Source organism: Passer montanus, unplaced genomic scaffold, assembly GCF_014805655.1.
Source record: "Passer montanus isolate IOZ18808 unplaced genomic scaffold, ASM1480565v1 scaffold80, whole genome shotgun sequence".
Lineage (NCBI taxonomy): Eukaryota > Metazoa > Chordata > Aves > Passeriformes > Passeridae > Passer > Passer montanus.
The window spans coordinates 3105510-3133208 of record NW_024373257.1 but is presented as its reverse complement, the minus strand read 5'-3'; the positions used below and the strand labels follow the sequence as shown (position 1 = coordinate 3133208).

General features: G+C 38.7%; 1 protein-coding gene across 1 annotated transcript; it reads left to right on the top strand.

Moving 5' to 3' along the window:
• Nucleotides 1-2425: 2425 nt before the first annotated feature.
• Nucleotides 2426-27699, top strand: CIP2A (cellular inhibitor of PP2A). The gene is made up of 20 exons (XM_039732766.1): nucleotides 2426-2744; nucleotides 3704-3851; nucleotides 5489-5601; nucleotides 7644-7738; nucleotides 8364-8460; nucleotides 9410-9532; nucleotides 9684-9826; nucleotides 10549-10624; nucleotides 11685-11912; nucleotides 12397-12556; nucleotides 13401-13542; nucleotides 14340-14439; nucleotides 15313-15431; nucleotides 17916-18108; nucleotides 20325-20399; nucleotides 20482-20592; nucleotides 21342-21538; nucleotides 25320-25402; nucleotides 25898-26037; nucleotides 27153-27699. The coding sequence occupies exons 1-20, from the start codon at nucleotides 2580-2582 to the stop codon at nucleotides 27321-27323; spliced, it is 2679 nt and encodes an 892-aa protein (XP_039588700.1). The 5' UTR covers nucleotides 2426-2579; the 3' UTR covers nucleotides 27324-27699.

The window sequence follows — 27699 nt, the reverse complement described above, 5'->3', positions numbered from 1 at the left end:
CAAATGAGGCTGGAGGAGTGAATAGTATTTCAGCCATGACAAGGAATACTAGTAGTCTGTAGCTTGAATAATGCAAATTAAAACAAAAATGCTGTGTTAAATCCATGCCCAAAAAAAACCAAAAAACCAAAAAAACAAACAAACAAACAAAAAAAACCAGAGGAAAATGGTTTGAAATACTTTTAATGTTGAGGAATGGTTCTGGCAGATTACAAGAGGACTACAAGTTGTACATACATGTCAGCGTGAACACATCCTTTTCTGAATAGGTTCTGTACATATGGAAATACTCAATTTCATTTTCTACTGCCATTAGTTCTGTATTACGTATATGTCTTTTGTTGTTTGTTTTTAATGCAAGAATTTGCTTTAATATTAATCCCAATTTTAAATATTTAATAAATACTTTAGCTCTGAAGGTGGCCTGCAACTAGCAGCCACAGCCAAACCTGGAATGTATGTCCTGAGTCTTCCAGTCACTACTACAGATTTGCTCGCCATTTGAGATTGTGAGGAAGACATTTACATTGGTTGTATGTTAAAGACCCTTCACAAATTATTTATGTATTTTAATGGGTAGTACTAGTTAGATTTTTTTTTTCTATTATGTTTCTTTCACACCATTATTTGTCAAAGGAATTTTAGACTGTTCAGTGCTTTGGACTTCATTATGAATTTAACAGTGCTGCAGAGTTTTTGGCTCCAAGCTCAACTGGAGCATTTGTAGCATGAAATAGACATATTTGTAGCATGAAAGAGATTTAAAAAAAAAAAAGACTATTAACTAACCCCAGAAATGCCAAGAAAAACTAAAATATATGTCCAAAACTTCATTAATTGAAAATAGTCATCCATAAAAAACAGAACTATGGGACACAAACACCCCAGCCCTTGCACAAACACCCCAGCACATGTAGCATAAAATAGACATATTTGTAGCATGAAAAAAATAAAAAAAAAAAAAAAGACTATTAACTAACCCCAGAAATGCCAAGAAAAACTAAAATATATGTCCAAAACTTCATTAATTGAAAAGAAAGTAGTCATCCATAAAAAACAGAACTATGAGACACAAACACCCCAGCCCTAGCACAAACACACCAGCACATAACTGATGTGTTTCTTCACTTGGAGAATGCAGCAGCCTGTCTGATAGCTGGTTATCACAGGTACGAGGAACTGCTGTGCTGAGCTACCCCACCTCCAGCAGCACGGTCCTCAACAAAGCACAACACTAGTTTTTCTGAAATGACAGTCTCAACAGTCCCCCAGGTGCTTACTCAGTCACACTGATGTTCAGCCTTGAGAAAAGGCTGAGTGACAAGGAATCCCAGCCTGTGCCTTATGGTGCCAACTGAGTGACTGATGGCTCAGCAGAGGACAAGGGCCTGGCCGTGGTGACTCTCAGGTGGCACTTGACAGCATGTTTTGGAGTCAGACTTGCACCACAGGTCGTGGTGGCTGTAGCTCCTGGTGCAGAATCCAGGACTGAGGGTGACTCCAGTCACTTCCCCAGCGTTCCCTTGCAGCAGTCATGTGAAAAGGGGACACAGGAAAGACCAAGGACTTAAAAGAGGAAAGAGACACAATGACATTTACATTACATCCTCATTGCTCGCCTGTCCTTTATGGCAATGTTTGTCCTATAAACAGCATAGGAAAACACAGAGGCCGATATAGACGTTCCTACACATATTTGCAGGCCTAATACGGCAGAAAACAATCTGTGCACGAGTTGAAAAAAATATATTCAAAAGCTTCACACAGCAGCATCCACCTGCCGACATCTGAAAGGTGGCTGGGTGAGGGGGTGTTTGTCCATGTAGGGCGGTTGAGCAGTGGGGGCGCGGAATCTCTTGTACCCTCGACCTTCGAGCACATGGTGTAAGGAAGAATATGGTCCAAGAAGGGCACGATCCCGACGTCCCGGGGCGCTCCAGCTGCAAGGGGTACGAGGAAAGGATTCCTGCAGCAGCGCAGGCAGCGGGAGCGGGCGCTGCGCCCTCACCGGCCCGCGGGGGCCGCTGTGTGAGGCGGACTAGCGGCCGGGTCGCGGGGCCGCAGGTTCGATCCCCGCCATCGCCAGGGCACTGCTAAAACTTCTCCCTCCCGTGAGAAAGGCCAGGGAGCCATGGGCGGGAAGGGAGGCTGGCTTCTGGCCGGGCGTAAGCCCTCCCGATTAGGAGAGGAAAGGGTAATAGGGACCAGAAAGGCAGCAAGAAGGCGAGGCAGGGCTGCGGGCGCCAGGTGGGAAGCGACTGCAGCTCCAACCGGAGGCAGCCCTCCAGAGGCTGGGCGGCTGGAAGACTCAGCTCCCCGCGAACACACACATGGAAAGTGTGTTGCGCTTAGGAAAAGCATCCCTTTGGATCGCCCCGGCGGCACGTGAGCCCTAAAGCTTCCGTCGCCGATCCGAGCTCCCGCATCCCCCCGACCCCGCGGCTCCTCCCCTCGGGGCCACCCGCCCCAAGCCGTGGCTGCTGCCCGCCCCTGCCTCCCTGAAGCAAGATGGCGGCGGCGGCGTCGCCTCCCGTGCTGCCGCGCGGCGGCCGCGGGCGCTCAGTGGTCGCTGCGTCACGATGGCGGCGGCGGCGGGAAATGCGAGTGAGGGCCGAGAGGAGCGGCTGAGGGGCCGCGCCGCCATGGACCCCCCGAGCTGCATGAAGGCTCTGCTCCTCGCAGCCACGGAGTACCGCGCCGCCAGGACTGCGCACAGTGCCGCGCTCCTGCAGCGCAGCCTGGAGGTGGGAGCGGCGCCCGGGTGTTGCTGTGGCTGTGGTGTCTGTTATTATAAAGTTTTGTGGTGTGTTTGTGCGTTTGCAGAAGCGCGTTGTGAGTCTATATGCACCCAGGGCAAGTAGATAGTGTGGGTTAATTTTTTTTTTTTATCCCCTGAATTCTGGCTCGCATGAATTGTTTCCCCGCTTAAAAAAATAGCGTGTGAATGACGAAATGGTTTTGCGTCTGGAGTTTTCCAGTTCCGTGCAACACGTATTTATTTAAACGTGTTCTCACTAAGGAGGTGGACCAGTTCGTTTCTCTGATCTTCAGGTGCAACTTTGTGTACAACTTATGTGGTGGCCTTTGAATTAATCTCCAAGTTACCTTTTCAAATACAGATTTATTTTAATTGCTAGAACGTTTATGTGAGAGTTAGTATCTCACTTTGCTTTCTTCCCTATATCCCTTGTGAAGAGATACAGAGGGAATACACAAAACCAACATTATGGGTCTCCCATATGCAAAATATAAATTGTGTCTACCTGTTTTGGTGTAAAGGTATATAATTTTTGGCCTCTTCTTATATAGGTTTCCCCTAGTTCAGGTTCCAGTTTTTCATCCCAGTCACAGAGTCCTCCCAAAACAGCACTGACTGCTGCTGCAGATCCTCCCCGCGGAGTGCCACCTTTGGGTCCCTGTCCAGACCTTTGGAAGGCAGGCTGATTGCCACGTGGTTATTCTTTCAAAATAAATAAACTTGGCACTTTCCAAGTATAAAGGAATGAAAAACAGATTTTTTTCTATTTCTGCCATTTTTTTTCCCCCCCAGCAGATGTGAACATAAATATCCCAGTAGAATGACACATTCTCAGTTTGTCAAGTAGGACAAAATCTATTTCATGCAACTCTGTTCTTCATCTTCTGTGTCAATTACATTGTTGCAGTTGAGTAAGTAAGGTTGTTTTTCTCCTTTCATCTCCAGGTTATCTCTGGACTGAAGCTTACCCGTTTTTTTGCTTCAAACCAGATTCTACCAAGTGAATGTCTCAGTTGCCTTGTAGAGCTCCTGGAGGACACTAATATAAACCCTTCTCTGGTCTTGTCTGTGGTTAGTTTGCTATCACAGCTAGGTAAGGTTTGCATCTGAACTTTTTATCTTTTGTCTGGGCAAGGGAAGATAAGAGAGATGCTGATTCTGTGTTGTGGGTAATTAATGTCTTGAAAGAAGCATGAGGTGTGAAAAATAAAGTATTTTTCATTGTAATGGAGTGCTTAGCTAAGCTACCTGTTAAGAAGTTTTGCAGTGAGAAGGAGATCCCTGTGAATGACAATGATCATGTATGATCATGCTTGTCAGAATTTATCCACTGGGAAGGGTGAGAAATTATTCTCTTGTTCTTTATTTTTGGAGCTGGAAAAGTGAGGAACCTGGCTAGGACATGCAAGGACAAGGATAAGTGGTGTCATATCCTCTGTTGTAATAACAATCAGTCAGGACTCTGTTTCCTCATGCAGAAGAAGCCAATTCTTTATTCTCATAGCTATTTTTACACAGTTTTCACAGACCTCATGTTCAACTCCGACTGGCTAGTAGTTTTCTTGCTCTTTAATTCATTGGTTAGGAAGTGCTTGTGTGAGACTCTTTCCATCTACAGGTGTTTACATATTTCTTTGGTGGATTCTCATGGCACAGATCTATTGTTTATGCAGGTTCCACTGATTTTTCTCTCTAAGAATGGGTTGTTATGCAAACAAATTCTCATCCTTATAATTTCTTCACATGGGAACTTGGAAGCTACTGCTAGCTTTAGCTAGTGTAGCAGGGCCTAAACCGTATTTTATAAGACCTTTCTTTTATAACATCTTTTACCTGTCTGCGACAATCCTCAACTGTCATGACCTCAGTTTACCTCTCCCACTGGAGTGTTTGCTGGCAGTGTGGGCTCTCCAATAGCCCAACCTATGTGCATCAAGTTTCCCAATTGCAAAAGAGTTCTACTGCCTTTTGCTTGTGTATTGAGATGCCTTTTCTGTTTTTTTTTTTTCCCTCTATTTCATGGAAATGGGACTTCATTGTCCAGGGAGTGCTGTGCTCAGAGCACAACCTACATATACAGGGAAAAAATATCCCATCACTGCTTAGTTTCTTATCATATATGAGTAGTTATTCATGATTTGAGTCCTTTATGATGCTCCCTTGTTTATCTTCTCTGATTCATGGAGTATAAACCTCTCTGAGCTTCCTTTTATTTTTTTGGAACAATTACTGTAAAATTATATTTGTTATAGGGCTCTGGAAAATTTTAAGAATTAAGTCCTCTTCCAAATGATCTATTGCTCTATTAGTTTTGCTACAACTCTTTGAGGATTGCCTAAGCAGAACTGGCTTCTATTTACTTGTTTAACTAATGCTAGATAACCCTATCAGGTTATCAGTTTGAGTCTACCCTTCCACCATAGCATGAGGCAAGAAACTGAGCTCATTAAGATCTAAGTCTTTGAAGTGCAGGTTTCAAGATCTCAGAACTGAAATTTGGTAGGGAGGAGGTAGACTATTCTTTTAGTGTCCAACCATCTTAGGGAAATGGATTAGTGTTATAATTAACTGTAAGTCCAAAAGTGAGGTAGAGAGGCAAGAAAGCAGGAGCTGTCATTTGTTTGTAGTTACCTTTAAAACATAGGTGAAGAACTGCTCAGAGACTTTGGCTTCTGCTTCAACTGGTAGCTAATACAACAGTTTCTTTTGCTAATAACTCCTAAATTTCAGCTTTAGACACAGAGACTAGAGAAGCTCTCCAGGACACCTACAATCTCACAAGTGTGCTGGCAGGAGTGGTTCATCGAAGTTCTACTAATCTGAGTGATCCAGTCTTATTACAGGTAAAGGAACAAATGCTTGATAATGTTTGGCTACTGTTGCATAATGAACATTATGATGTATGCATACAATAACACTTCAAAAGCTGTATTGGAAATAATGTGTCAAGGGAAGTTGGTCTTAGCTGTGTACTTTATTTGCTGTATGAGGTGGGTATGACAGAAATTTAACAATTTTATAGAGTTCTTTGTACTCTCTTTAATCATACTGTGCTTCTCACCTGCTCTAACCAAAGAGCCCCTAAAAATCCCACGAAGCAAAAATAACAACCAACCAAAAAAAATGCTGCTTTTGAAAAATTATTTCAAGAAGTCATTGCTTGAGAGCTCAGAAGATTGATTTCCAGTTGAGGTATTTGGCTGTTTCTCGTGACACAAGCCATTTAATAACACAAGCCTGGAGATCATTTTGTCTAATCAGTACTTTGACAGGTAAATGTGAAGGAGTGAAAGGAAAACTATGGCTGCCTGTTTTTATGGGAGGTTTGCAGAGCATAGCTTCTTTTTATGGGAGGTTTGCAGAGTGTGGCCTCTTTTTTTCTGGTCAGTGCTATCTGCCAGTGAATGCCAGGCACTGTACTAATCAAAGCTTACAGTGAATGTCTGTCTGACTATCAGTTTGAACTCACCAATTTTAACCTATCCTTAAAGGTTTCTTTATTACCAGTGAATGCCAGGCACTGTACTAATCAAAGCTTAGATGAATGTCTGACTATCAGTTTGAACTCGCCTATTTTAACCTGTCCTTAAAGGTTCTTTATTTTTTTTCAAATATGCACAGGTTTTCCTCTAAGCTTTCAGCAAGTACTTGCTGGTTGCCTGTTGTCACTTTTCTCTGAAAAGCAGAAAATTCATTTATTTGCTAGTAGTCCTGTGGCTCTTGTGTGGAAAATAAGTCAGGCATCCAGTAGAGATCTCTTTTCCTGTGGTTTGTGTATTTCTCAAAGCGTTAGGAGTATCACAATGGATCCTAGGGATCCAAGTGACTCGCCAGTCAATAGGAGAGATTTTGTAGTCACCAGATAGATCCAATCTTAAGACCTTGAAACTCTTCGATATCTAAATGGTGAGGTTTAGTTTTAACTGCTAACCTCTGCTGTGATTGTTGTCATGTTTGAGTGTATTGACTTCAGTTATGTGAAGTGTGCTGAGTGCTGTATGAAGGACTTTGCTACCCTTAGACCTGTTGGCAGTCTTTAGGGCAAACCTGTTTTTCTGTAGGCATCCTTTCTATACAAGTTTGCAAAGTGCTTTTTTTATTTTGATGAAACTTCTAGACCTTTCAGTAGGACAAAGCCTGTTTAACTGACAGAATGGAGAACTTGCTGGTGAGGCAGAGGTGGAGAATTGAATGTGATGCCTTGAGAGGCTGACCTGGAACAGAGACTAGACAGAGCTAAAAAATAAAGAAGGTATTTATTAAAAGGCTTTAAAAGGATACACCTTGGGCAGTACAAGAGCCTGGCCAGGGCTACACCCAATATGGACCCAAAATGGTCACAAGGTTTCACACTTTTATAAGTTTTGGTTCATTTACATATTGGGGTTAATTGTCCAATGAGAGCTTCAGGTTAATGAAGTCCCATCCTCCACATATGCTCTCTTCAGTTCACTGTTGTTTATGCACTTTGGGCTTGAAACTGGTAACTAACAGTTGTCCTTGGTTCCCAAGCTGGAAAAGAATTGTCTATCTATCCTGTGAAGAGAACTTCCTAACACTTAGTATAAAGCTGAGTTACACACCAAGGCAGTACAGAATCTGAAAAATATGAAAGATAAAACTTAAGGCATCAAATGGGCTGAAAAGGTAACTCACCTGTCAAAATAAAATCTTAATAATCTTTTTAGGCTTTTACTAATTACATCAGTATGTTAGGACATTACAATGTGCTTGCAGCAGCTTGTGTAACTGCTATATCAGTGTTAGAGTCTGAAAATTAATTCAGTTGTGGTGTCTTGATATTTGTCCTTTCAGTTTGATCTTTTGTAACATTCCTCCTGAGATGGTGTAGGACCAGCATGTGAACAGCTTTCTGTTTCCTCAGGGTATTCAGTTGCTGCAGAGACTAACCTACAACGTTCCCATCTTTTGTGCTGGTGCCAACATCGATGGATTAATTTTGTTTCTAATGCATCATGTGTAAGTGTGTACTCAGTGTCTTTTCTTATGGGAAACAGCAAGCTAAGTTTCTAAACTTTCTGAAGGCCATAAGAGTACTGTACTAATCTGGTCTCCAGAGTGAGCTGTACTCTGAAGTTAACAGACTTTCCTTTGAAAACCATGTACTTGTTGCAGATTGTCAGATGCAGCAATTATGGGACTTTGAGTGATGGAATATTAATTAGCCTCAGCCCACCTCCACACCTCTGGGAGCAGGGAGCTAACAAAGAGAAAAATCAGGAGGAAATTCATGCTTATCACTAGGAGCAGACCTGTTAGATTAATAAAAATTTGATTCAAGCGGTCTTGTAAGAAATCAAATGAAACTTATATGTAATAAACAACCTCTGATAGCAGTGATCTCTGATACTTTGGGGGTTTTTCAGATGTACTCAGTTAAAAGCTGCCCCCACTGCATGGATTACAGTCTGAATTTTGCTTTGCATGGTGAAATGGTGTCTCATTAAAAAACAAGCTCTTGCCAAGACACAAAACCAAATAGAAGTCCCCCAACCACCCAGCTCTCCCAGCCCCAACCCTACAATTTCTTGTAATTAAATTCAGGATGCTTCAATGAAAACATCTTTTGGGCTTTTCTTTTAAGTCAATCCACTGAAGATGAGTTAACAATACCGTGTTTAGGACTCCTGGCAAACCTCTGTCGTCACAACTTGTCTATTCAAAGTCAAATAAAATCTTCGGTAAGAGCTTTGCTTTTGTGTCATGATTCTCCAGCTTAAGGGTAAGAGTTAATTAACTCTACTAGGTAATTACCTTAGTACTTCTTTAACACTTTCAGCAGTGATAACCCTGACCTGCTTGTTCTGCCGAAGGGCAGTTGTTTCTCCCATGCTGGAGAAAATAACCAATGGAACAGGAAGTTGCGTATCCTCTTTCCCTTGATTCATTGCTATGTTGTTGCCCTGGCTTGTGTTATGTGTTTGGTTTTTGCAACTGTTCTCTGCAGCTAAAAAGTGAATTTAAAATCTAATCATTCTTCCATAGAAAAAACTAAATGTCATTAAAACATAAAAATTATAGGTGGAATTTTGGTAAGCAAAAAGGAGATTAGCCTTTCAAAAGATAAATCAATAAAATAGCACTGATCTTCATGTCAGAGTCCTTGAACCCTCAAATACATATACATATCTGAACTGCTTGGTTCCTGTGTCTTCATAAATCAGTGCAAACATTTTATTTTTTAATTCAGAAAGAGAAATTAATCTACATAGAAGCAAATGTTGTTCTGTTTACCTTGGAAGAGAGGCAGGGACAAAAAAATGGAGAAACTATTGTGAGATCTGATCATTAATCAGAGAAGGGATAGGAGTCAATTTTCAGTGATCATTTTCTCTTACGGGCTTTAGCAAAATGACTTTCTCATCTTTCTTTAATGATGGAATTTCTTCCTTGGTTGGTTCTCTGTTGTTTTGGGGTGTTTTTTCTCATTTTTCCTTATATAGGTTGAAAAGAGAACATTAACATCAATGCCAGTATTGTGCAGCAGAACAATGAAATAGCTTTCCTAGAGAACTGTTGCCATACCAAATATCTTTTGTATTATTCATTATTTGTATAGCTTATGTATAAGTAAGTAAATTTGGTGGGTTTGGTGGGCTTGTAATATCTTTGTTCTCCTTTTTGCTGTAGAGTAATGTGAAGAGTTTCTATCGCACCTTAATAAGTTTCTTGGCCCACAGCAGTTTGACTATGGTTGTGTTTGCACTCTCGGTGTTATCAAGCCTTACCCTAAATGAAGAAGTAGGAGAAAAAGTAAGTGTGTCTTTGAAGTTATTTCTATTCTTAAGTTGTAGATAAAGCCAATTGTCACACTGGCCTAATAAAATCCTAATTCCAGCTAGTTTTAATAAGCAAGACACCCAGCAAAGTATGTACCTATGCATAACTTTTGTCTTTGTTTCAGCTCTTTCACGCTCGAAATATCCATCAGACATTTCAGTTAATATTCAATATTGTTGTAAATGGAGATACTCTAACAAGAAAATATTCTGTTGATTTACTCATGGATCTTATGAAGAACCCCAAAGTTGCAGATTATCTTACCAGGTATGGCTCCATTTCCTAAAAGTATTTTTCCTAATCTCTAGATCAGTTTCTTTGCTGTATGCTATTTGAATTCTAAACCAAACACTAGGGGAAAAAAAAATCCCAAGATGATTTTTGAATGTTGCTAGTTGATTATAATTGCTATATCTGAACCTAAAGGGTTGCTGGGTTATTAGTTTGACACAGAATTGTGACTTAAAGCCTGTTTTTTTTCATTGTCACTGAAGGAATATTGAATACCCTGTTCTGTAATGTTTTGTCTGGACAGTGTTGGTTATCAGACAACAAGATGAGTAGCTATCCTGCCTTTTACAGTGTTATATAATCTTCAAGCAGAATAATATGGTTGAAGTTGTATGAATTAATAATTTTATTGGGGGTGGGGGTGGTTAGAGTGGTTCTGTGGAGAGCTTGACTAGTAGTTCTGCAAATTCCACTACCAGAATTTAGGTGCTGATTTTCAATCTCAAGCAAGCAGTAAACATAGCTGAAAAATCATAACTTATTTTAAGGAATTTACTTTAATTCTTAGTGATAAATAACTTTAAATATTTTCAATGCTTGTGCTGTTTCAAATAGAAATTAAATTATCAAAACCATCACTGCACTTGAAGTGTTTGGGGGTAAGAAGGAGAATAGGGCACTTTCATCACTTGGTGTAAATCTCTAAATGTGCTGAAATTTCTGTTTTATAATTTTTTTCTTCTCTATGCATGCTGTAGATACAAGCACCTCACCACTTGTCTTGGTCAAGTATTAGATCTCCTTCATGGAAGGGATCCTGATTCATCATCTAAGGTATTTATACTTTTTCACTTAAAAGCTAAGAGGCTACATTCCTAATCTAATTTCTCTTCTGTTATTATAAATAGGTTCCTTGTGTACAAGGGTTGGTCACTAAATACACTGTCTTCAGGACTCTTAAATGACCTAGAGAATTCAACAAGTTTATATTTTCTAGTTATTCAAAAGGCTGTCAGGTTGAATTTGTAATGTTTTACCAGATTGTGTGTCTGCTTTGTGGCAACAAATGAAAGGCAAAAAGCCAATATAAACACCTTTTGTGCTTTGGCTATTAAGAAATTTTGGCATCTACCAGGAATGAAGTGTATCCCACTTTGCTCTCTAAACCTTGAATTAATACTACTCAGACTTCAGCTGATGATCAGGGAACCCTGATGCTAATCTCAAATGTGTAAGAATAAGTGTTCTTACCTTAGCTGAACAAAGAGATGCCACTTCTGTTTAAGCAGCAAACTGTTACGTTCAGCTTTGTGTCACTACCACCTTATGTAAATGAAACACTGGCTGTCACTGAAGGCTAAAATATGAAATGTGAAAATGTTCGGGCTAAATATATCTGTGAAACAGATCTGGAGTTTCTATGAATGTGTTACACATCCCAGTTAATAATAGATGATACTATTTCTGTGTGGTTTTGCTGTTGTTTATGTGGTTTGGAGAGGCATGTTGACATGGAGCTTTCCAGGGTGGTTTTCTCTATGTGCATGCTCAGAGAATGGATGTGCATCCATTCCTGTCTTAGAATGTTTTCTCTTTGATGGCTTTCTTCATGCTGAGTGAATACATGTTTATACTTTTACTGTATTGCTAGCCAGCAGTCATGTCAGAATAAAAGAATACAATACACTGAATACTGTCACAAGCCTTCACCAATCCAACTAACTGTTTCTGCTGCTGACTTGGCTTTAAAGAAAGAAAATTATTCCTCAGAAAACTTTCAGGTGCTAAAAGGAGTTGCATTGAACTTGGGTATCTCTTTAGACTTGTGTTACAGAGTTGCAGTTTCTGTGTAAGTTCTTGATTTAAAAGCACTTGAACTCTTCACTTCACACAGATCTTAGAGCTGCTGCTTGCCTTCTGCTCTGTGCTAGAACTGCGTCACACCCTGCGCCAGGCGATACTGGAACCAGCTGGCTTGCCAGTCTCTGCAAACACCAGACTTGTGACTTGCTCAAAGAGTTTTGAACCATCTGTTGCATTGGTGCACTTGTCAAACCAACCATTGGAAGGCTCTGAAGACTGTTCAGGGCTAGCATTGCAATTACTCAAAGAGATTTTTGAGGTAAAAAAAGACTGATAACTGAATTTAAAGAGCTTCTTAATAGCTCTTATTTTTAAATTATTTTAAATCAACTGTTATAGTTTGACTTGAAAAATGGCATATACAAAATACCTATAATAAGGTTCATTATAAAACAGTTATGTTGGAATAAACATACTTCATAAAACAACCATTCTTTTAAAGACATGGAGTATTTTAGAAATATGTCTGTGTTATAAGTGGAAGACAAGGCAGTTTTTGAAGTCATGATATAGGTAGAACACTATCAGAGTTCCTTTCTAGGGCTTAAAGGAATGAGGAAGCTCCTGCTGTTTCTGTTCCCTGTAAACTTCCTCCTCCAGTATGATACTGCTCAGCCATCTTAAACCTGAAATAGCATGAGGCTGGGACAGCAGGAACACAGACTGGTGCAGGAAGGGGTGTAGTAAGCTTGACTTCCTTGTGCTGTACTTTTCAATACTGACATAAAATGTCCTTACTACAGGATGTTATTAACAACAAGAATGGTAAATCAGCTGAACACTTTATGGATCTTTTGCTGCCTGTTCTTCTTGATCATCTTCAGATGCCAGAACAGATTGTGGATGAGCTATTAGTGAAGAAAAAGTGTGAAAGAATGGTCAAGGCTATTAATGTCCTCACAAATATCCTTTTAATGTGCTTTTTGGCAACTGATTTATTATTCCACCACCATGACCTGCTCTAAGATATTAAAGGCATGTTCACTTTGGGTCACTTTAATAGCTTCTAATGACAATAACTGCCCTAATTTTACTTAGGAGTGTCATCTTGCAAGATCTAAAGTAGTTTTCTAATTGCTGTGAAATTATTTTGTAATATAGTGGTGCAGGATGAAATGTTGTGGCTATTCAACAGAAGAGATGCACTTTACAGATCAAAACCAAAGATGAGTGTTTTCTTTGAAACTGTGGGGGGAATTTGGGCAGCCATCTTCTTGATCCATGTAGTATTGTTGCCTAGCTAAGACAAGTACAGCTCCCAGCCAAATATGATACAAATTTAGATAAGAGAAACAAGGAGAAATAACATGGAATGACACAGTTTTATAGTCCTCACTGAGTCCTTAGTGCCCACAGTAAGTTTAATAAGGGGGACATGACTGCAGGATGTAATCCTGCATTTAAGCTGAGTTCTGTGGAGAAGTGTCTGCTGGCTCATTTCTAGGTGACTGGGTCTTGTATTAGGGACTGCCTGGTCCCTGCCTTTTGTTGACTATGCTTCTTTATGCATTCCATTTTATTAAGGTTTGCCTTCACTGTCTGTTTCCAATAAGTGAAAAGTGAAGCTTATTTGATTTGTTAGGCATGATTTAAGTGCTTTGTGTTGTTGGGTATTACATGCATTTTTAGAGGCTCTTGTGCTTTTATGCCGTAGCTTTTGTGCCCTAGCCTTATTATTATAAAATGTTGCCTTTTGGTGCCAATACCTAGGCATAGGTATATTGAATTTATTCTTAACTCTGCCTACTGCTCTGCAGAGATGACACACTGAAAATGCATGTCTCGAAGGTGCTGACTGCCAGCCAATGCACATGTCTGATAGAACATCAGTTTCCTTATTGTGGGATTGATACTGGCTTTGGAACAAAATTTGTGGACTCTAAAATGTGGTGAGCACACATACTTATCTAAAGTCTAATTAAGCATGACTGGTGTGAGAGTTGTGATATTGTTGCAATGGAAGGAATATGGTGGTTGAAAGTACCATTTAAATCAATATTGGTATTAAATTAAACTTGGTATTTTGTGGAATAAAAAGTAGTCTTGCTGGTCAGTTTATTCAGATAATGTTTTTGGCATAAGCTGGAGATCCACTTATGTGGAATAATGACCTTAAACCTCATGCAGTAGTTCAGACTGATCCAAGTTAAAACTCACTAGAACTACTCATGGTATGTGATTTCTCATTTTGATTTTATGCAATCAGGGTTCCAAAATATCACACATCACTGTGGGGGGGCAGTTGTTGCACTGAAAATTAAATGCACGTTTCTCTCAGCGCATTGTCATTATAGCTAAAAGCTAGCTGTAGCTAAAATATAGCTATAAGTTAGCTATAACTTACAGCTTAGCTATAGCTGTAACTTATAGCCAGTTTCACTGGCCAAAACCTGGTGAAATTTAATTGAACCTATAATTAAACCCTCCTCGCTTTCAACTGCAATTGGTGTTTTTGGTCTTCATTGTTGCCATCCTTGACATGCTGGAGAAGCTCAGGCACACGTTCAGGCAACTCAGTATGATCTCTTTGGTTCTAGCATCACTGCCTTGCTAGATATATTTAGTTTCTTTGTGAAGGTATTTATTAGGTTTTTTTTTAATTGACTGGATTTGTCAGTGCTGATTTGACATATCTCACCTTTTTTTCTTTTCACCCAATTTGCTTTTCTACTTGGATGTTTAAAAGCAAACTTGCTACTGATATTATTTTGAAAACACTTGATCTTATGAGCAGATTGCAGCAGGATGTACCTGGTATGAAGGTCAGCTTCTACAAAACGTTACAGGTATGATTTTAAAGTGTTTTATGAAATGTATCTGTGAAATAAGGTGTCACTGCACTACAGTAGTTTTAGTTATAAATGTTTTTCATGGTTATTTCTGAAGTGGTAAAGCTTCTAGGAAAGTGCAGTCCCTTATGCACAATTCCTAAAGGTTGTTTCACTATTCTTCTAAAATAACAGTAGTTTGCTTTTACTGTAGTCATTTGCTTTGGTAATGCATATGAAATAATATTTTAGCTGCCTGGTAAGAATGATCTTTTTAAGACTGCATTATGACTGCAGTTTAAAGGTAGCAAACTAGAAAACAATTACCACAACAATATAATCATTTTTGGGGTTGGTTACTATTAAATATGTACATCTAATTTGGAGCTTTGCATGGCCAAAACAGTTTCTGGTCAGATGATGCCTTAATAAGTTACTTTATAGATGGAAAAGCAGTCCAGAGAGTCAAACGCTTCTTGCTGTTTTGGAGATTTTTCATTCTAGAATGGGAATTGTGTAATTGAATGGGTAACAATGAGTTTTACAGTCCACAATTAATCTTTATAACTTCTGCTAGTGACCTTTTATGTTGGGTATCAAGCATTTGAAAACTTGCAGGAGTTAACTAGCCTCTTTACCTCTTGGGTTGCATTTAATGTAAAACGTGATTTCAAATACTCAGAAGTATAGACTGCTTTTTAAATCACATGTCTTCTGTGGACTTCAGGCTCAGAAACTTAGAAGGGCAAACTCTAAGAAGGTAACTTAGGTTTTGAATAAAGCATTTCTGTGCTCATGGGCCTTGTAATGTTTTGGTAGTTTGTGTTTTGTGGGGCTTTTTGTTGTTGTTGTCTGCTGTGTCTTGTTTTGACCAAACTAATTTATTTTTAGGATCAGCGCTTGATTACGCCTTTGACATTTGCTTTAACATCAGACCATGGAGAGCGGGTCCAAGTGGGGCTTAAAATATTGTTTGAGGTTGCACCCTTACCAGATTTTCCTACTGTAGCGTAAGTATTTTTGTGATACTCTGGTTAGATTTGACATTTTTATGGGGTTAGTGATATTCATGTTTTTTGGACTAGTATTTTCAGCTCATCAGACACAGAAACTTTAGAAAAATTGTCTTGTTTCTGCTTTATGTGCACTTATGAGACCGCAGTGATCCTGGAGGCCAGAGGAAGTCATCGCAGTGTTGATGGTGTTCATTTTATGTCAGATCCTAGAGAACAGAGGAGCAATTGACTCCTGTCCCTGTGCTCATTTGTCTGAAGTCTGTGCTTGGAACTTCGGGTGCATCTGACTGTCAGATTTCTCTCTAATGAACTTTGTCAGGTGTGTCATTCTTGAGTTCCTAAAGCTTTGCTCACCCTTTTGCAGTATCTTCCAAGAAATATTAGGGTAAGACACAGGCAGATGGAAGTTCAAATAGTATTTAAGGTGGTTTAAACAACGGAAAAAGTATTGAGAAACTCTGATGGAGTCCTTATTTCGGTAGATGTAATAAATTACAAAAAAAAAAATTTTTATATAAATATAAAAAATATAAAATTTTAAATTCTATCACAACCTGGAGCTGAACCTTACAGATGTCAAGGGAGCAAGAAAGACCATTACATCAGCAGCAAAAGCCAGACATGAAAATGTATGCCTTTCTGCTTAGTGGAGCAGGAGACCTGTTGACAAAGGACAAGGGAAAAATGGACATACTGAATTCCCAAAGGCAGAGCAGTGTCCCTGAGAGCAATGGGAAAGCCTAGAGGAGGCAATACGTAGTCTGGGTGGCACAGGGTCAGGTTACTGAACATCTAAACTAACTGGGTGTACAGAAGTCCAGAAGACCTGACAGGATGTGCCCTTGAGTGCTTTGGGAGTTGCCTGTTGTCATTCCAAGGCGACTCCAGAGTGCCTTGGAAAATTAGTGCTTATTGGGACAGGTTCCTGAAGACTAGAAGAAAACAAATGTAACTTCTGTCTTCAAGAATGGCAAAGATGATCAGTAGCACCCTGAACTGCACTTGAAAGTCCTGATGACAGGGCAAAGGAGGTGGTCATTCCACCCTCTGCTCAGCGGTGGAGAGACCACACCTGTAGTGTTGTGTCCAGGCCTGGGCTTTCCAGTGCCAGAGAGATATGGACATCCTAGAGTGAGTCTTGTGAAGAGTTTGAGGGATGAGCATGTGGGACTGCACAAGGTGAGACTGCAAGAGCATTTACTTTTGGGAAGACTTGCAGGGTTCTTATCAGTATGTTGAAATGTTTAAAAGAAAGGAACAAAAGAGACAGAGCCAGGCTTCTCAGTGGTATCCACTGACAGGATAGATGTAGGCACAAACTGAAATATAAGGAAAAACCTTTTAGATTTCTTTAAATATCAGAAAAGAAACCCATTTACTGTAAGGTGAGGTCAAACTGGAAAATGTTGCCCAAAGAAGTTGTGGCGTCTTTATCCTTTGAGAGAGTTAAAATTACCAGGCACAGTCCTGCGCAACCTGCTTAAGAGCAGGAGAGTTGAAGTAGGTGGTGTGTAGATGGGTCTCTTGCAATCTTAATTATTCCATAATTATGTGGGTTTGTGGGTATAAGAAGTATTTTTATAGTAGCCAGTAATGAATAGTCTGGCTGAAAGAATGAAGGATCTGTAAAATCAAATATGTCTGGAATTGTACAATGGAACAGCCAAATAACATGTCTATAAATGCAAGCTAAAAATAAGCTATGCTCGCTTAGGAAGCAATTGAGACAGCACTTCAGTGAAGTGGTTGGGATAGCTTAGTAATTAAGGAATTTATCAAGAGCAAAAAATTTATACTGGTGCCTCTAAAATCGGCTCTTGATCTATCATTCTTGTTTGAAACATGTTATTGGTACCTGCTTTGAAAATACCAGCCACAAATTACATACTGACACTTGAATATAGGTGCTGAAATTACTTTTTTCTACGCTTTTGAGTTCTCTTCCCTATACAAATTTAAACAGATTGCATTTTTATCTGCATACTTAAATTTTGGTTAAAACTTACAAAATCAAATGTGTTGTACATGATACAGTATTGTAAAATAGAATTGCAGACAAGGAAAAACTGATGTTTATTGGTTGCACTCTGCCTTTTCTTGATTCAATCTTATTTTTATGCCCAGTAGAAATTCTTACTAATGCTTTCTCCATCTTCTTTGATACAAACAGTGGCCTAGTTAATTTGAATAATAACAGGTGAAATAACCTGTTTCTCAGGTTCATAAGAGATATGATCCATTGCTCAAAAAGAGCTGAGCACTATGCCCTTTCTGATAAGATTCTGTATTTGTCTTGAAAGGTTAGCCATGATACATTTTTTTCCCCTTTTTCTGTATCTCTGGGCACTTTGAGCACATGCCCAACACACATCTTCATAAGGTGTGCTAATAAAAATGTGACTGTACATTTGGTTATGAAATCTCATCTTCAGTCCTTGCAATGCTATTTGTGTCATTGATAGCCTCATGTTTATACAGGCTGGGTGAAAGCATTGTAGCAAATAATGCCTACAGACAACAAGAAATGCAGCACAGAGCAAAGAGAATCCAAATGCAGGCACCTGTGACCACCACTACTTCAGTGAGGTGTTCTTCATCCTATCCTTCAAGTAATGACTCCAAAGCTTCAAATATTGAGGAATTAATACAAAAACTTCATTCTGGACTAGAGGTTAGTAAAATTTATATACCCTTGTGAAACATTGGACGCTTTTTTTACTGGAAGGGATAGAAATTAAAATCCAAGTGTCAGACTACCATGTGTGGAACAGTTAAGTTTTGTTTAGATTCCTGTCTGTTTGGAATGTGCTGGTTTTACTGAGCTCCTGAGCAGAATTCAGAGATGCTATGTTGAGCTACACCTGAAGGTATAGAGCTCCTTCCTGAGGGCTCTCTCCAGTGGGTTTGCTCACAGTCATCTCAGCTGTCAGATGCAGAGGCAGGAGCCACGTACAGTCCAACTGCTTAGACTTGCAGGGACACATACAAGGAACCTCCTCCCTCTGCTTCCTAAGAAATAGCCTGTAATAGAGTAAAGACACTGTGCTACTTTAGAAGCACAGTGCATCTCTTGTGTGCCTAAACATGCATACTGACATTCTCCTTTTTTGGCTGTAGCTGACTAGCTTTTGCAGTTCAGCTTTTGTGGCCTTCTTGGAAAGGTGCTGTTATTATTTCAGAAGACAGTTTTTACTTCCTACTGCAGTAACTTGCATTGTAAATGAAACACCCAACTAGGAACCACATACCATGTGCTGCTTTCTGGGCCATCCTGGCAGACACTGAATATATCTCCTCTTTCTCTTTTTTGTTCAAAGCAAGTTAGCTGCTTTGTAGCTGCTTTAGACTGAGAGATGGATTGTTGATTCTATTTTCTTTTGGCTTAAAAGAACAGTATGCAAACTGGGAAAAGGAATAGAAGGCGTCTTGGTAACAGCTTGATATCTGTATGAGTGGTATTGCCTCCAGCCTTAGCTTTGCAACTCTTATCTCTTTGTTGTAACTGATAAAAGTGAAATTCAGAGAGATACCAGTTAGCTAGCAGAGAGCTACCATCTTAGAGAGATGCCAGAATTTCAGTGAAAAAAGTCAGGTGAGTCTTCCTTGGCTTACTTTGTACTCTGCCACTGGATGCTCCCATTGATGGTTCTTTTCAGGACTGCATGACAGTCTGTGGGTGCATTGCTGTGTTTATATTAATGTAAATCAAAGCAAGCACAGGTGCCTGCACAGCACTAATGCAGCAGCTTCACAGTAATGTGACAGATTGAAAATGTGCTTCAATTTTTTTTTTAGGAGAGAAAGTTGTTGATGAATTGTTGAGTGATTCTTTTCTTAGACCTTCTAATTAGTAATTCAAAAACAAAATACACATTCACTTAAAATATCCAGTACTTGAGCTCTGTTTGTGTATTGTGTGAAGCCCAAATGCTTGTAAAAACATAATTGAGAAAACACTTTTCATAGTATCACTGTTCAGAGAGAATGAAGGGAGTTTCATTCTTAGAGCTTTTCTTGGAGTAATTTCTATGTGTTTTAGATATTTTAAGTTTGCAAGTAGGAAAATAAACTACTTGTTTCATACTTTAGGGACAGAAAAATGAGCTGAGAGCTGGAGCTACACGGGGTCTCCTGTTAATTTGCAAAAAACATTCTTACACAGTGGTTCAGGATGGTGCAGGCTTTTCTGTAGATGTTCAATGTATGAACACCTGGTATAGTTTGCACTTGGTTGTGTATCAGCATCTGTGAACAGCTGCTCAGAACTGGTGTTGTAGCAGCACCGCCTAAGAGAAAATACCCTGAAATCACTAAGTAGCATTTTCACTTGACTCAGGCACAGACTTTAATAAACACTTAGGTCTTGTTGTGCCATACATGGTGCATGTCCTCTAGTAAGTCACTGGGTTAACACAGTAGGTTCTGTAGGTCCTCAATAGTATCCTTTCCAGTATCTTAGAAAAACTTTCCTGAGCCTCTTCTCCTAATATGTATGTTGAGAAAGCAACAGAGTATAAACAAGGAGTTTAACCATATGCATTTTGTGCTATTAATCTTAGGGCAGATTATTTTAGGTGTCCTATGAGGGGCCTGCTAATTCTCCAGTGAAGATTGGACCAAGGGGAATAATTTTAGAATGGTGATTTTACCTTTTTATAGTGCTGGACTGATAGTCTTCTGCAGATGAATCCTATTAAGTCTAACCAGTTCAACTGCTCACAAACTTTTCTCAAGGGTGAGGTGGATATCTTTGAGTAGATAGCCTCAGATACGAAAAAAGTTTAGTGGCAGGGGGAGTTCACAAAACTACTGAGCTCTTTAGTGACACATTACCTGTGTAAGTACATTGAAATTTCCAGTATTGGTGATTAGAAAACGTTTCCACAGATGAAGGAGCCCTTGGCTGATGTGAGGATATCTGATGTAATGGATGTCTACGAGCAGAAGCTGTTAGCGTTAGCGGTGAGTACGGCCTAATGTGCATGGGATGCTGCAGCTGGTACTTTCAGAAAATGTTAATGAGAAATGTTCTCCCTGTATACAGTCTAAAGAAACGAGGCTGCAGGATCTACTGGAAGTAAAGGCAGTAGCTCTGGCTCAGGCTGAGAGGATGATGGCTCAATACCGGTGTCAGAGAGCCCAGGCTGAGTCTGAGGTAAGTAGAGAAGCTTCAAGGTGGAAGTGAGTAATGGTTATCTGGGTGGCTTTAACTGTGATCACATGTGAAAACTATACTGCTTATCTGTAGGCTGTGCTTGCATGTTAGGGCAAGTCCTAATTGCAAGTTCACCATGAACATCCTGTTTTCCTATGGACTGTTCTTTGGCACAGCTTTCTTTAATGTCCTTTCCCTTACAGGAAGTCAACAAAACCAACCTACTCTGCTCCTTATAATTTGTTAAGCATTAGTGATAATTCAGCAATATTAAAAAGTAACAAACCCATTTACTAGAATTCTCTATCAAATTTGCTGGTATATAAAGGACTGTTTCCTGTTTGTGCCATTTGATTCACCGGTCAGAGATGAACTTTCAAATAAAGCTTGCTTTTGTGGGGTCTGTATTTGGGCTGCACATTGAAAGGTGAGAATAATTTCTATTCTTTAAAGGTTATATCAAAGATTGTGCTACTGGTTACTAAATCCACAGCTAAAATGTATCATCTTATACTTTGTTCTTCCCTCTTCCCTCACATTGTCTATAAATGGAGCTAAAGCAATTTAGTGAACCAATTAATTTGTAGTTAATATTAGGTGAGAGAATTTATTCTCTTAATGTAGATAGTGACATTTTGGCGTTAGATTTATGGCCTCAAACATGCCTAATACAACCTGAGAAACAGAATTCCTTTTAATGTACATGGCTTTTTTTTTCTTTTTATTTGGGGGTGTCTTTCCACTCAAAGGCAAGAACTCTTGCTGCAATGCTGAAGGATGCAGAACGAAAAAATGAAGAGCTTAACGATTTGCTGAAGGCTCAACAGGTAGAATCTGAAAGAGCACAGACTGATATTGAACAGCTCTTTCAGCACAACAGGAAATTGCAGGCAGTTGCTGAAGAACATGAAATACTAAAAAAATCCACTCTTGATCTCCTTCAGAGGTAAGACATGTAGGATCTCTAAACAAGTATTTCATATGAAAAGAATTCTGATGTCCTTTAATGTGCTAGGCACATTAGAAGAGCAACATTACATGGTGTGTCATGTTTTTAAATGAAAAGTTCATTCTTTTTTCTTCTGTATGCTTGTCAATAAGGTCTTTCAGTTTCTCAAATTATGTTACATTTAACATACTTTAATTTATTAATGTATTAACATTCAGCTTTCAGTGGAATGAGAACTGAATTGTAGGTGCTGAAGGTCCAGTTCATGCAACAGCACAAGCTTTGTGTAAAAAGAGAGCATTGTTCTCTAGGACACAGAACTAACAATACTTAGTTTCTGTTCACATTATACCATGCTCTCAGTGTCTCTCTTTGATCTTACATGCTGTCTTGATGACATGCTTGCAAGAGCTCTGGAGAAACAGCCAACATCAGTGTGTTTGCGTAATGTAGGACTTGACATTGTTGGTCAAGTCTCTACCAAATTTGACTTAAATTAGGTAAAAGTGAGGTATGGAGGAAGGAGACACATTGTGTGTCCTGAATTATTTATTAGTATTTTTTCATTTGGATCTTAAGCTAAAAAGAATATGTGAGACACGCATAGTACATAAAGATAGAAAATATTAGAAATTTGAATGTGCTTTGGAGGAATAAAGGCTTAAGAGAGCTTTGACTTCTCAACTCACGAGCTGACACTAGGTGTCAGCAAGGCAAAGAAACTGATGACACTGAGATCAAGTTTCTTGCTTAATAACAGGAGCAAGCATTAGTATACAATTTTGAAAGCATGTTGCTGCCAATAAAGGAGTCATTGAGGGAGGAAAATGTATAAAACTTTTTTCCATTACTAGATTTCTTGAATAAGTGTCTTCACTGTGGAAGTGCCTCCATTTTTGCTTGAATTGTAGGCAGTCTTACACTTTGTGAACATGTATTGTCTAATTCACTGGAAATAAATCAGCCTCTCTCTAGTATCTAACAGTTTTAAATTCTGCAGGCTAGGAACAAAAGTTTCTAATCCTTACAATGTGTTTCTAAAGCAAAAACTTACTTTTTAAAACAGCCTTCATACTTCAAATATGCTGTTTCTTGAAAACAATCATTTAACTGACACCAGGGGATAGAATTTGCCTTTGGGTAGGAAGGTAGGATAATGTTTGCTTAGAGCATGAAATCTGCCTCATAAGCCTGTATTAATTACACACCGCATTGTCTTCAGTATATTCAGTGTTTAGTATCACAAGACAAGATCATAGATTAGCTTAAAAGGTCCCTTAAAAGATGGCTGACATACACAAACTGTTATAGATTAGCTCTTTGCAAATTTCTAAAGGTATTTATAGTTTTGTTAATTCCTAAAAGTTTTTGCTGGAAGGAAGTTGCTTCCTGATCATTAATACTTCAGGATATGTAAGGGATCCTCTGAAGCTTGGCTGGTTTGTTTGTCTGTCTGTTTTCTTCTGAGTCAAGCATTGGAACAAGGTTAGTGGCCGAGTCACCATCCCTGGGGTATCTAAAAGATGTGTAGATGGAGCATTTAGGGACATAGTTTAGTGGTGGACTTGGCAGTGCTGAATTAATGGTTTGACTCAATGATCTAAAGGGTCTTTTCCAAACTAAATGCTTGTATGATTCTAAGTATGTTGATTTAAAAAGAATAAACCCAAAACATCTAACACACTAACAGCCAGTTGTCACCAAAAAGCTCTCAGCTGAACACCTCCCCTTCCAAAAAACACCTTGCTTGTCACTTGAGTGGGATGATTGCACAGATCATATCAAATATTATTTGGCAAAGTATTAAAGTAAAAGCTCTCTTCAAAACCAACATTATTTCATACTTACATTTCATTTGTAGGCATGAAACAACTGAAAGACAATATAAAGATCTACAGATTACATGCAATTCACTAAATAAACAAGTGGAAGCAATGATGAAACTAAATGAATCACTCAAGCAGCAGAATGACAGATCAGTTCAGTCTTTTTAAAGCAAGTGAAACAGTAAAACTTAATAGCACTTTAGTCTCAGTTTTTCAACTGTGCTTTAACTAATATTGAAGAAGTGAAGTTAGCCAAAAATGCTTCAGGGTTGGTTTATATATTTATTTTTTTAATGAGAATCTGTACTATTGATTTTGGTTTATTTTATTTACTTCTTAATTGGTTGGAGCAATTGGTGAGGGAATATCAACAGACTTCAGCAATAGTAGGAAGGGAAAGATGATGACCCAATTCTTAGGTGCACTTGGGAGAGTGTGGAGGTGTCATTTTGGTTGTCATTGAATTCCTAAATGCTTTTGTCATGCAAAAATTTCCTTGTATTTTCTTTTAGCCTGCATGTTTTCTCTTAATGGTGTCAAGTTGGAAAAAAAACCCCATAACAACCAACCCTACTAAATGAACACATTTGAAAGTTATATTAGAAGTCATGATGGGTAGTATTCTGCCTGTGGTATAAAACATCTTTTTCAACTATAAAACTAGCATTACCTATGTCTTCTTCAAGAATAATTGTAATTTTTCATTTTTGATGGCTTAAAATAGAGGTCTGGTGTACCTTTCACCAATGTAACTAAGGGAATATAGGCTCTACTTTGACAGATTTTATTGAAAACATAATTTTCAGAAGATGTCTTTAAAATATATTCATAGGCATGCATTGTATTAAATTGAGAAATAAAATGGTTTTACTTGGAAAGTTCACTTCACCCTTCCAGGCTCTTGCCTTGTCAGTAATCAGAGCAGTCCAAATCACTGAGTTCTGATTCAGATGGAAAATTTTCATACTGATACATCAGTTTGCTACTGAACAAATTTGGCTGCTTACATAGAATGGTGCAATATGCAGCTCAGGGTAATTGGGGAGACATTCTGATGAAAGCTGACCCTTGTTAATGCCAGTCTGGAGGAGCAGTTTATTATATAGATACTCTTGAACTGCTACTGAAATGGAGACACTGGAAATATACATCCCTCCTTCTTGCTAGAGGCTGCAGCTTAGAAACTGGTAGATAGGAAATGGATAAAGAAGTAAACAAAAGTGACAGCGGATGCCATCTAGGCTTGGCAAGTAGAATATGCCTTAGAAATTAGTCTGGCTGGTAATGGAAAAAGTAGATTAGCTTCAGAGTGTGTCAAGTGCTCATGTTAGAGCTGTACTGCTGGTAGATGCCAGTGCCTCTGTATTAAATGAGTGTGGAAACTGAGGATTACCCAAACTAGTGAGACCTGAAGCAGGCCTGTAGAAAAGCTTTGGCACTGTCTTATGGTGTGGTCACTTTTGAGTGTTGTATGACAATCCAGGAGATGTTCAGAATGGTATTTTTTGTGTATAGATACAGGGATAATACCTGAAACAGGTTTTACTAGTTGTATTGTCTCTTCAGGAGCATAGTAAGAGCTAAAACCCCAGCATCCTTAATCACTAATGGCAGGGAATTTTTACTTGCATTGAATGCCAATTTTGGTTCTGCCACAGCATTTTGAATTATTTGTGGCTGTGATCAAAGGCACTAGTTTCTGGTCTTTGTACTCCAGGTATCAGCCTTTTCAGTAGATCCTACCATGATCAGAGAAGGGCAGTGATTAGGTCATGGTGGCAGGAAGGAAATAAGATCTATTTCTGCTTACACCATGCACATTCAGAGGTTTGATGATTTGAAGCTCTTGACAGGAATAGGAAATAATACAAAATTCATTTTAGTTTCTTAGGACAGGGAAATGGTATCATACCTCATTTTAATAATTAAAATTTATTTCTCTGCACCTTTAGGAATGCTGCACAGTTAGTAGAAAGTGAACATCACAGAAATGAATTACAGCAACAGCTGCAGGAGAGAGATGGCACAATAGCAAGTAAGTCACCTACCTAAAGGTCACTGAAGCTAGAGAACTAACTGTATTAACTAGATGTTGTTATTATAGGCTCTAGATAAGCTGCTATATCTTAATGAGCAACTTGTAAACCTTAAAAGTTGGGCAGAGATACATAATTTAATAGTTGAATGAAACAAATACACCTTTTAATCTTTTAGAAAGCATGCATGAAGTTGATTTCCCAGACTTGACTGAATCTCTGCATATTGTGTCCCTTCAGGATCTTCTTGCAACATGTCCATTAGAACTTACTCTGTATGAAATGCAAATTAGAAGAGCTTAATTTAACTCCCTGCAAATGACTGGAAGCAACCACTAAAATTTAGCAGTAGGTGGCACTACTCATTAATACAATTAGCAGCCATGTTGAGTCTAAAAAAAAAATAATAAAAAAAGCCCCTTGTTTCCCAGGCCAATGCAGTATCTGTTTTCTAAGTTTGGTATCTGGTCTTTTAATGTGTTCATTTTCTTAAGCCTTGCAACAGAATATAAATTTTCTGGAAGAAAAAATAAAAACTCAACAGAAAGAAAAAGCAGATATGGAACAAACTATCGATACTCTTAGAAAGGAATTAAGTGAAACACAACAAGCAAGGGAAGAACTGAGTATCAAGGTAAGGAATTACTTGTGCCGGCATTTCTGAGATTGGAGTTTTAGGTATCTGTTTAATTGATAGAGTTGGTATATCAGTACTGTGGTGGTTAAGTACCTAAAGACCAAGTAGCTGATGGAGTAGTGGACAAGAACAAATTGTCTCAACTTTAATTGTGTACCTCTTGAGTTTTAAGTTAAGATCAAGTTCTAATGAGACTCTGTGTGGCATAGTGTGTGAGTACATAATGTTGGGAAGGGAGAAAACTCACCAAACCAGTGGCATAATGTTAAATAACAAAATGTAACAAATTTGTCTCCAGTAGTTTTGACTACTGAAAATGTCAGTCAGCTTGCTTTCCCTCCCTTTCTCACATTGAATTATGGTACATATGTATGCAGCAAAATGCACCTGGGGTCCTTTCTAGCATTGAAATTCTAACCAAAAAAATATTTATCTCCAAGAAAAGGTGTATTTTTTCAAAAGAGAGATCACTTTAGCTGTACCAAGTCAACAGGATAAAGTTAACAACAACAACAACAACAAAAAAAAAAAAAAAAAACAAAAAAAAAAAAAAAAAAAAAAAAAAAAAAAAAAAAAAAAAAAAAAAAAAAAAAAAAAAAAAAAAAAAAACAACAAAAAAAAAACCACAAAACTAATCTCCAAGCTTCAGTGCAGCCTACATATCCTTGACTGCAAGTAAGACTCCCTCTAAAATCACAAAGCAGAGATTCATTTTACATGCAAACTGATCAGCAAATGCAAAGTGTGTAGTCTGACACCAACTTTTACTGTATTTCCATTTCCTGGAAGCAAAAGCTTAATCTCTTCAGGCAATGTTATCCAGTATATAACAAATACTTCTTTTGTTCTCAGTAAATATTAACTGTTGTGGTGCTTGAAATGAAATGTAGATGGTAGCACAATGATAACAAAGGGGCTGGTGCTTTTGCAGTGTGGCAGTAGCTGTAATCACTCATGTGCACCAACTGTACAGCTGAGGGAGATTTCTGAAACAATCTTGTCATTTTAAAGCTGCTTTTTAAATGTGTGCTTAAGTTCACTCAGCTCTCACTGTATTATGTGTTTTTCAGTTGGTAATAGAGGAAACTATAACATTTTGTTTGTACCTGCAGGCATCTTCTCTGGAAGTTCAGAAATCCCAGTTAGAAGAATGCTTGGCAGAAAAAGAAACGCTCATAAATCTGCAGAAGGAAAAATTGGACATACACGCCAGCGTGATTGCAGCAATTCACAAACTAAGTGATGGCAAGCAAAGTGCAGAAATAGTGAACCTCAGTCTGTAGGGCTCTCTTTCCTGTGCTTTATGTATTCTGTTAAGTGAGCTAAATTATAGGGCTGTCTGCCAGCTTTGTATACAGCACATGCAGTTTGGTTGCCTTTTTACATAATGCAGTTATTGCTTAGAAAGGTCAGCAACGAAACAAAATGTTATCAGAGCTAATGAATTAAGGGGTTTTGTTGGAGTTTTGCAAACTCAGTTAGGAAAGAAACTGTCAGTGTGATGGGTTAAAAACTTTTAGTGTCAAAGTAAATTTGCAGACATGGGTGCTTTCTTTTTAAATGTCTTGGTCATGGGGAAGGAGTAAATAAATGTTGGGAGGGGTTTTGTTGTTTGGGGTTTTTTCCTGCTTTTCTACCAGAAAGTGCTCAAGTAAACAA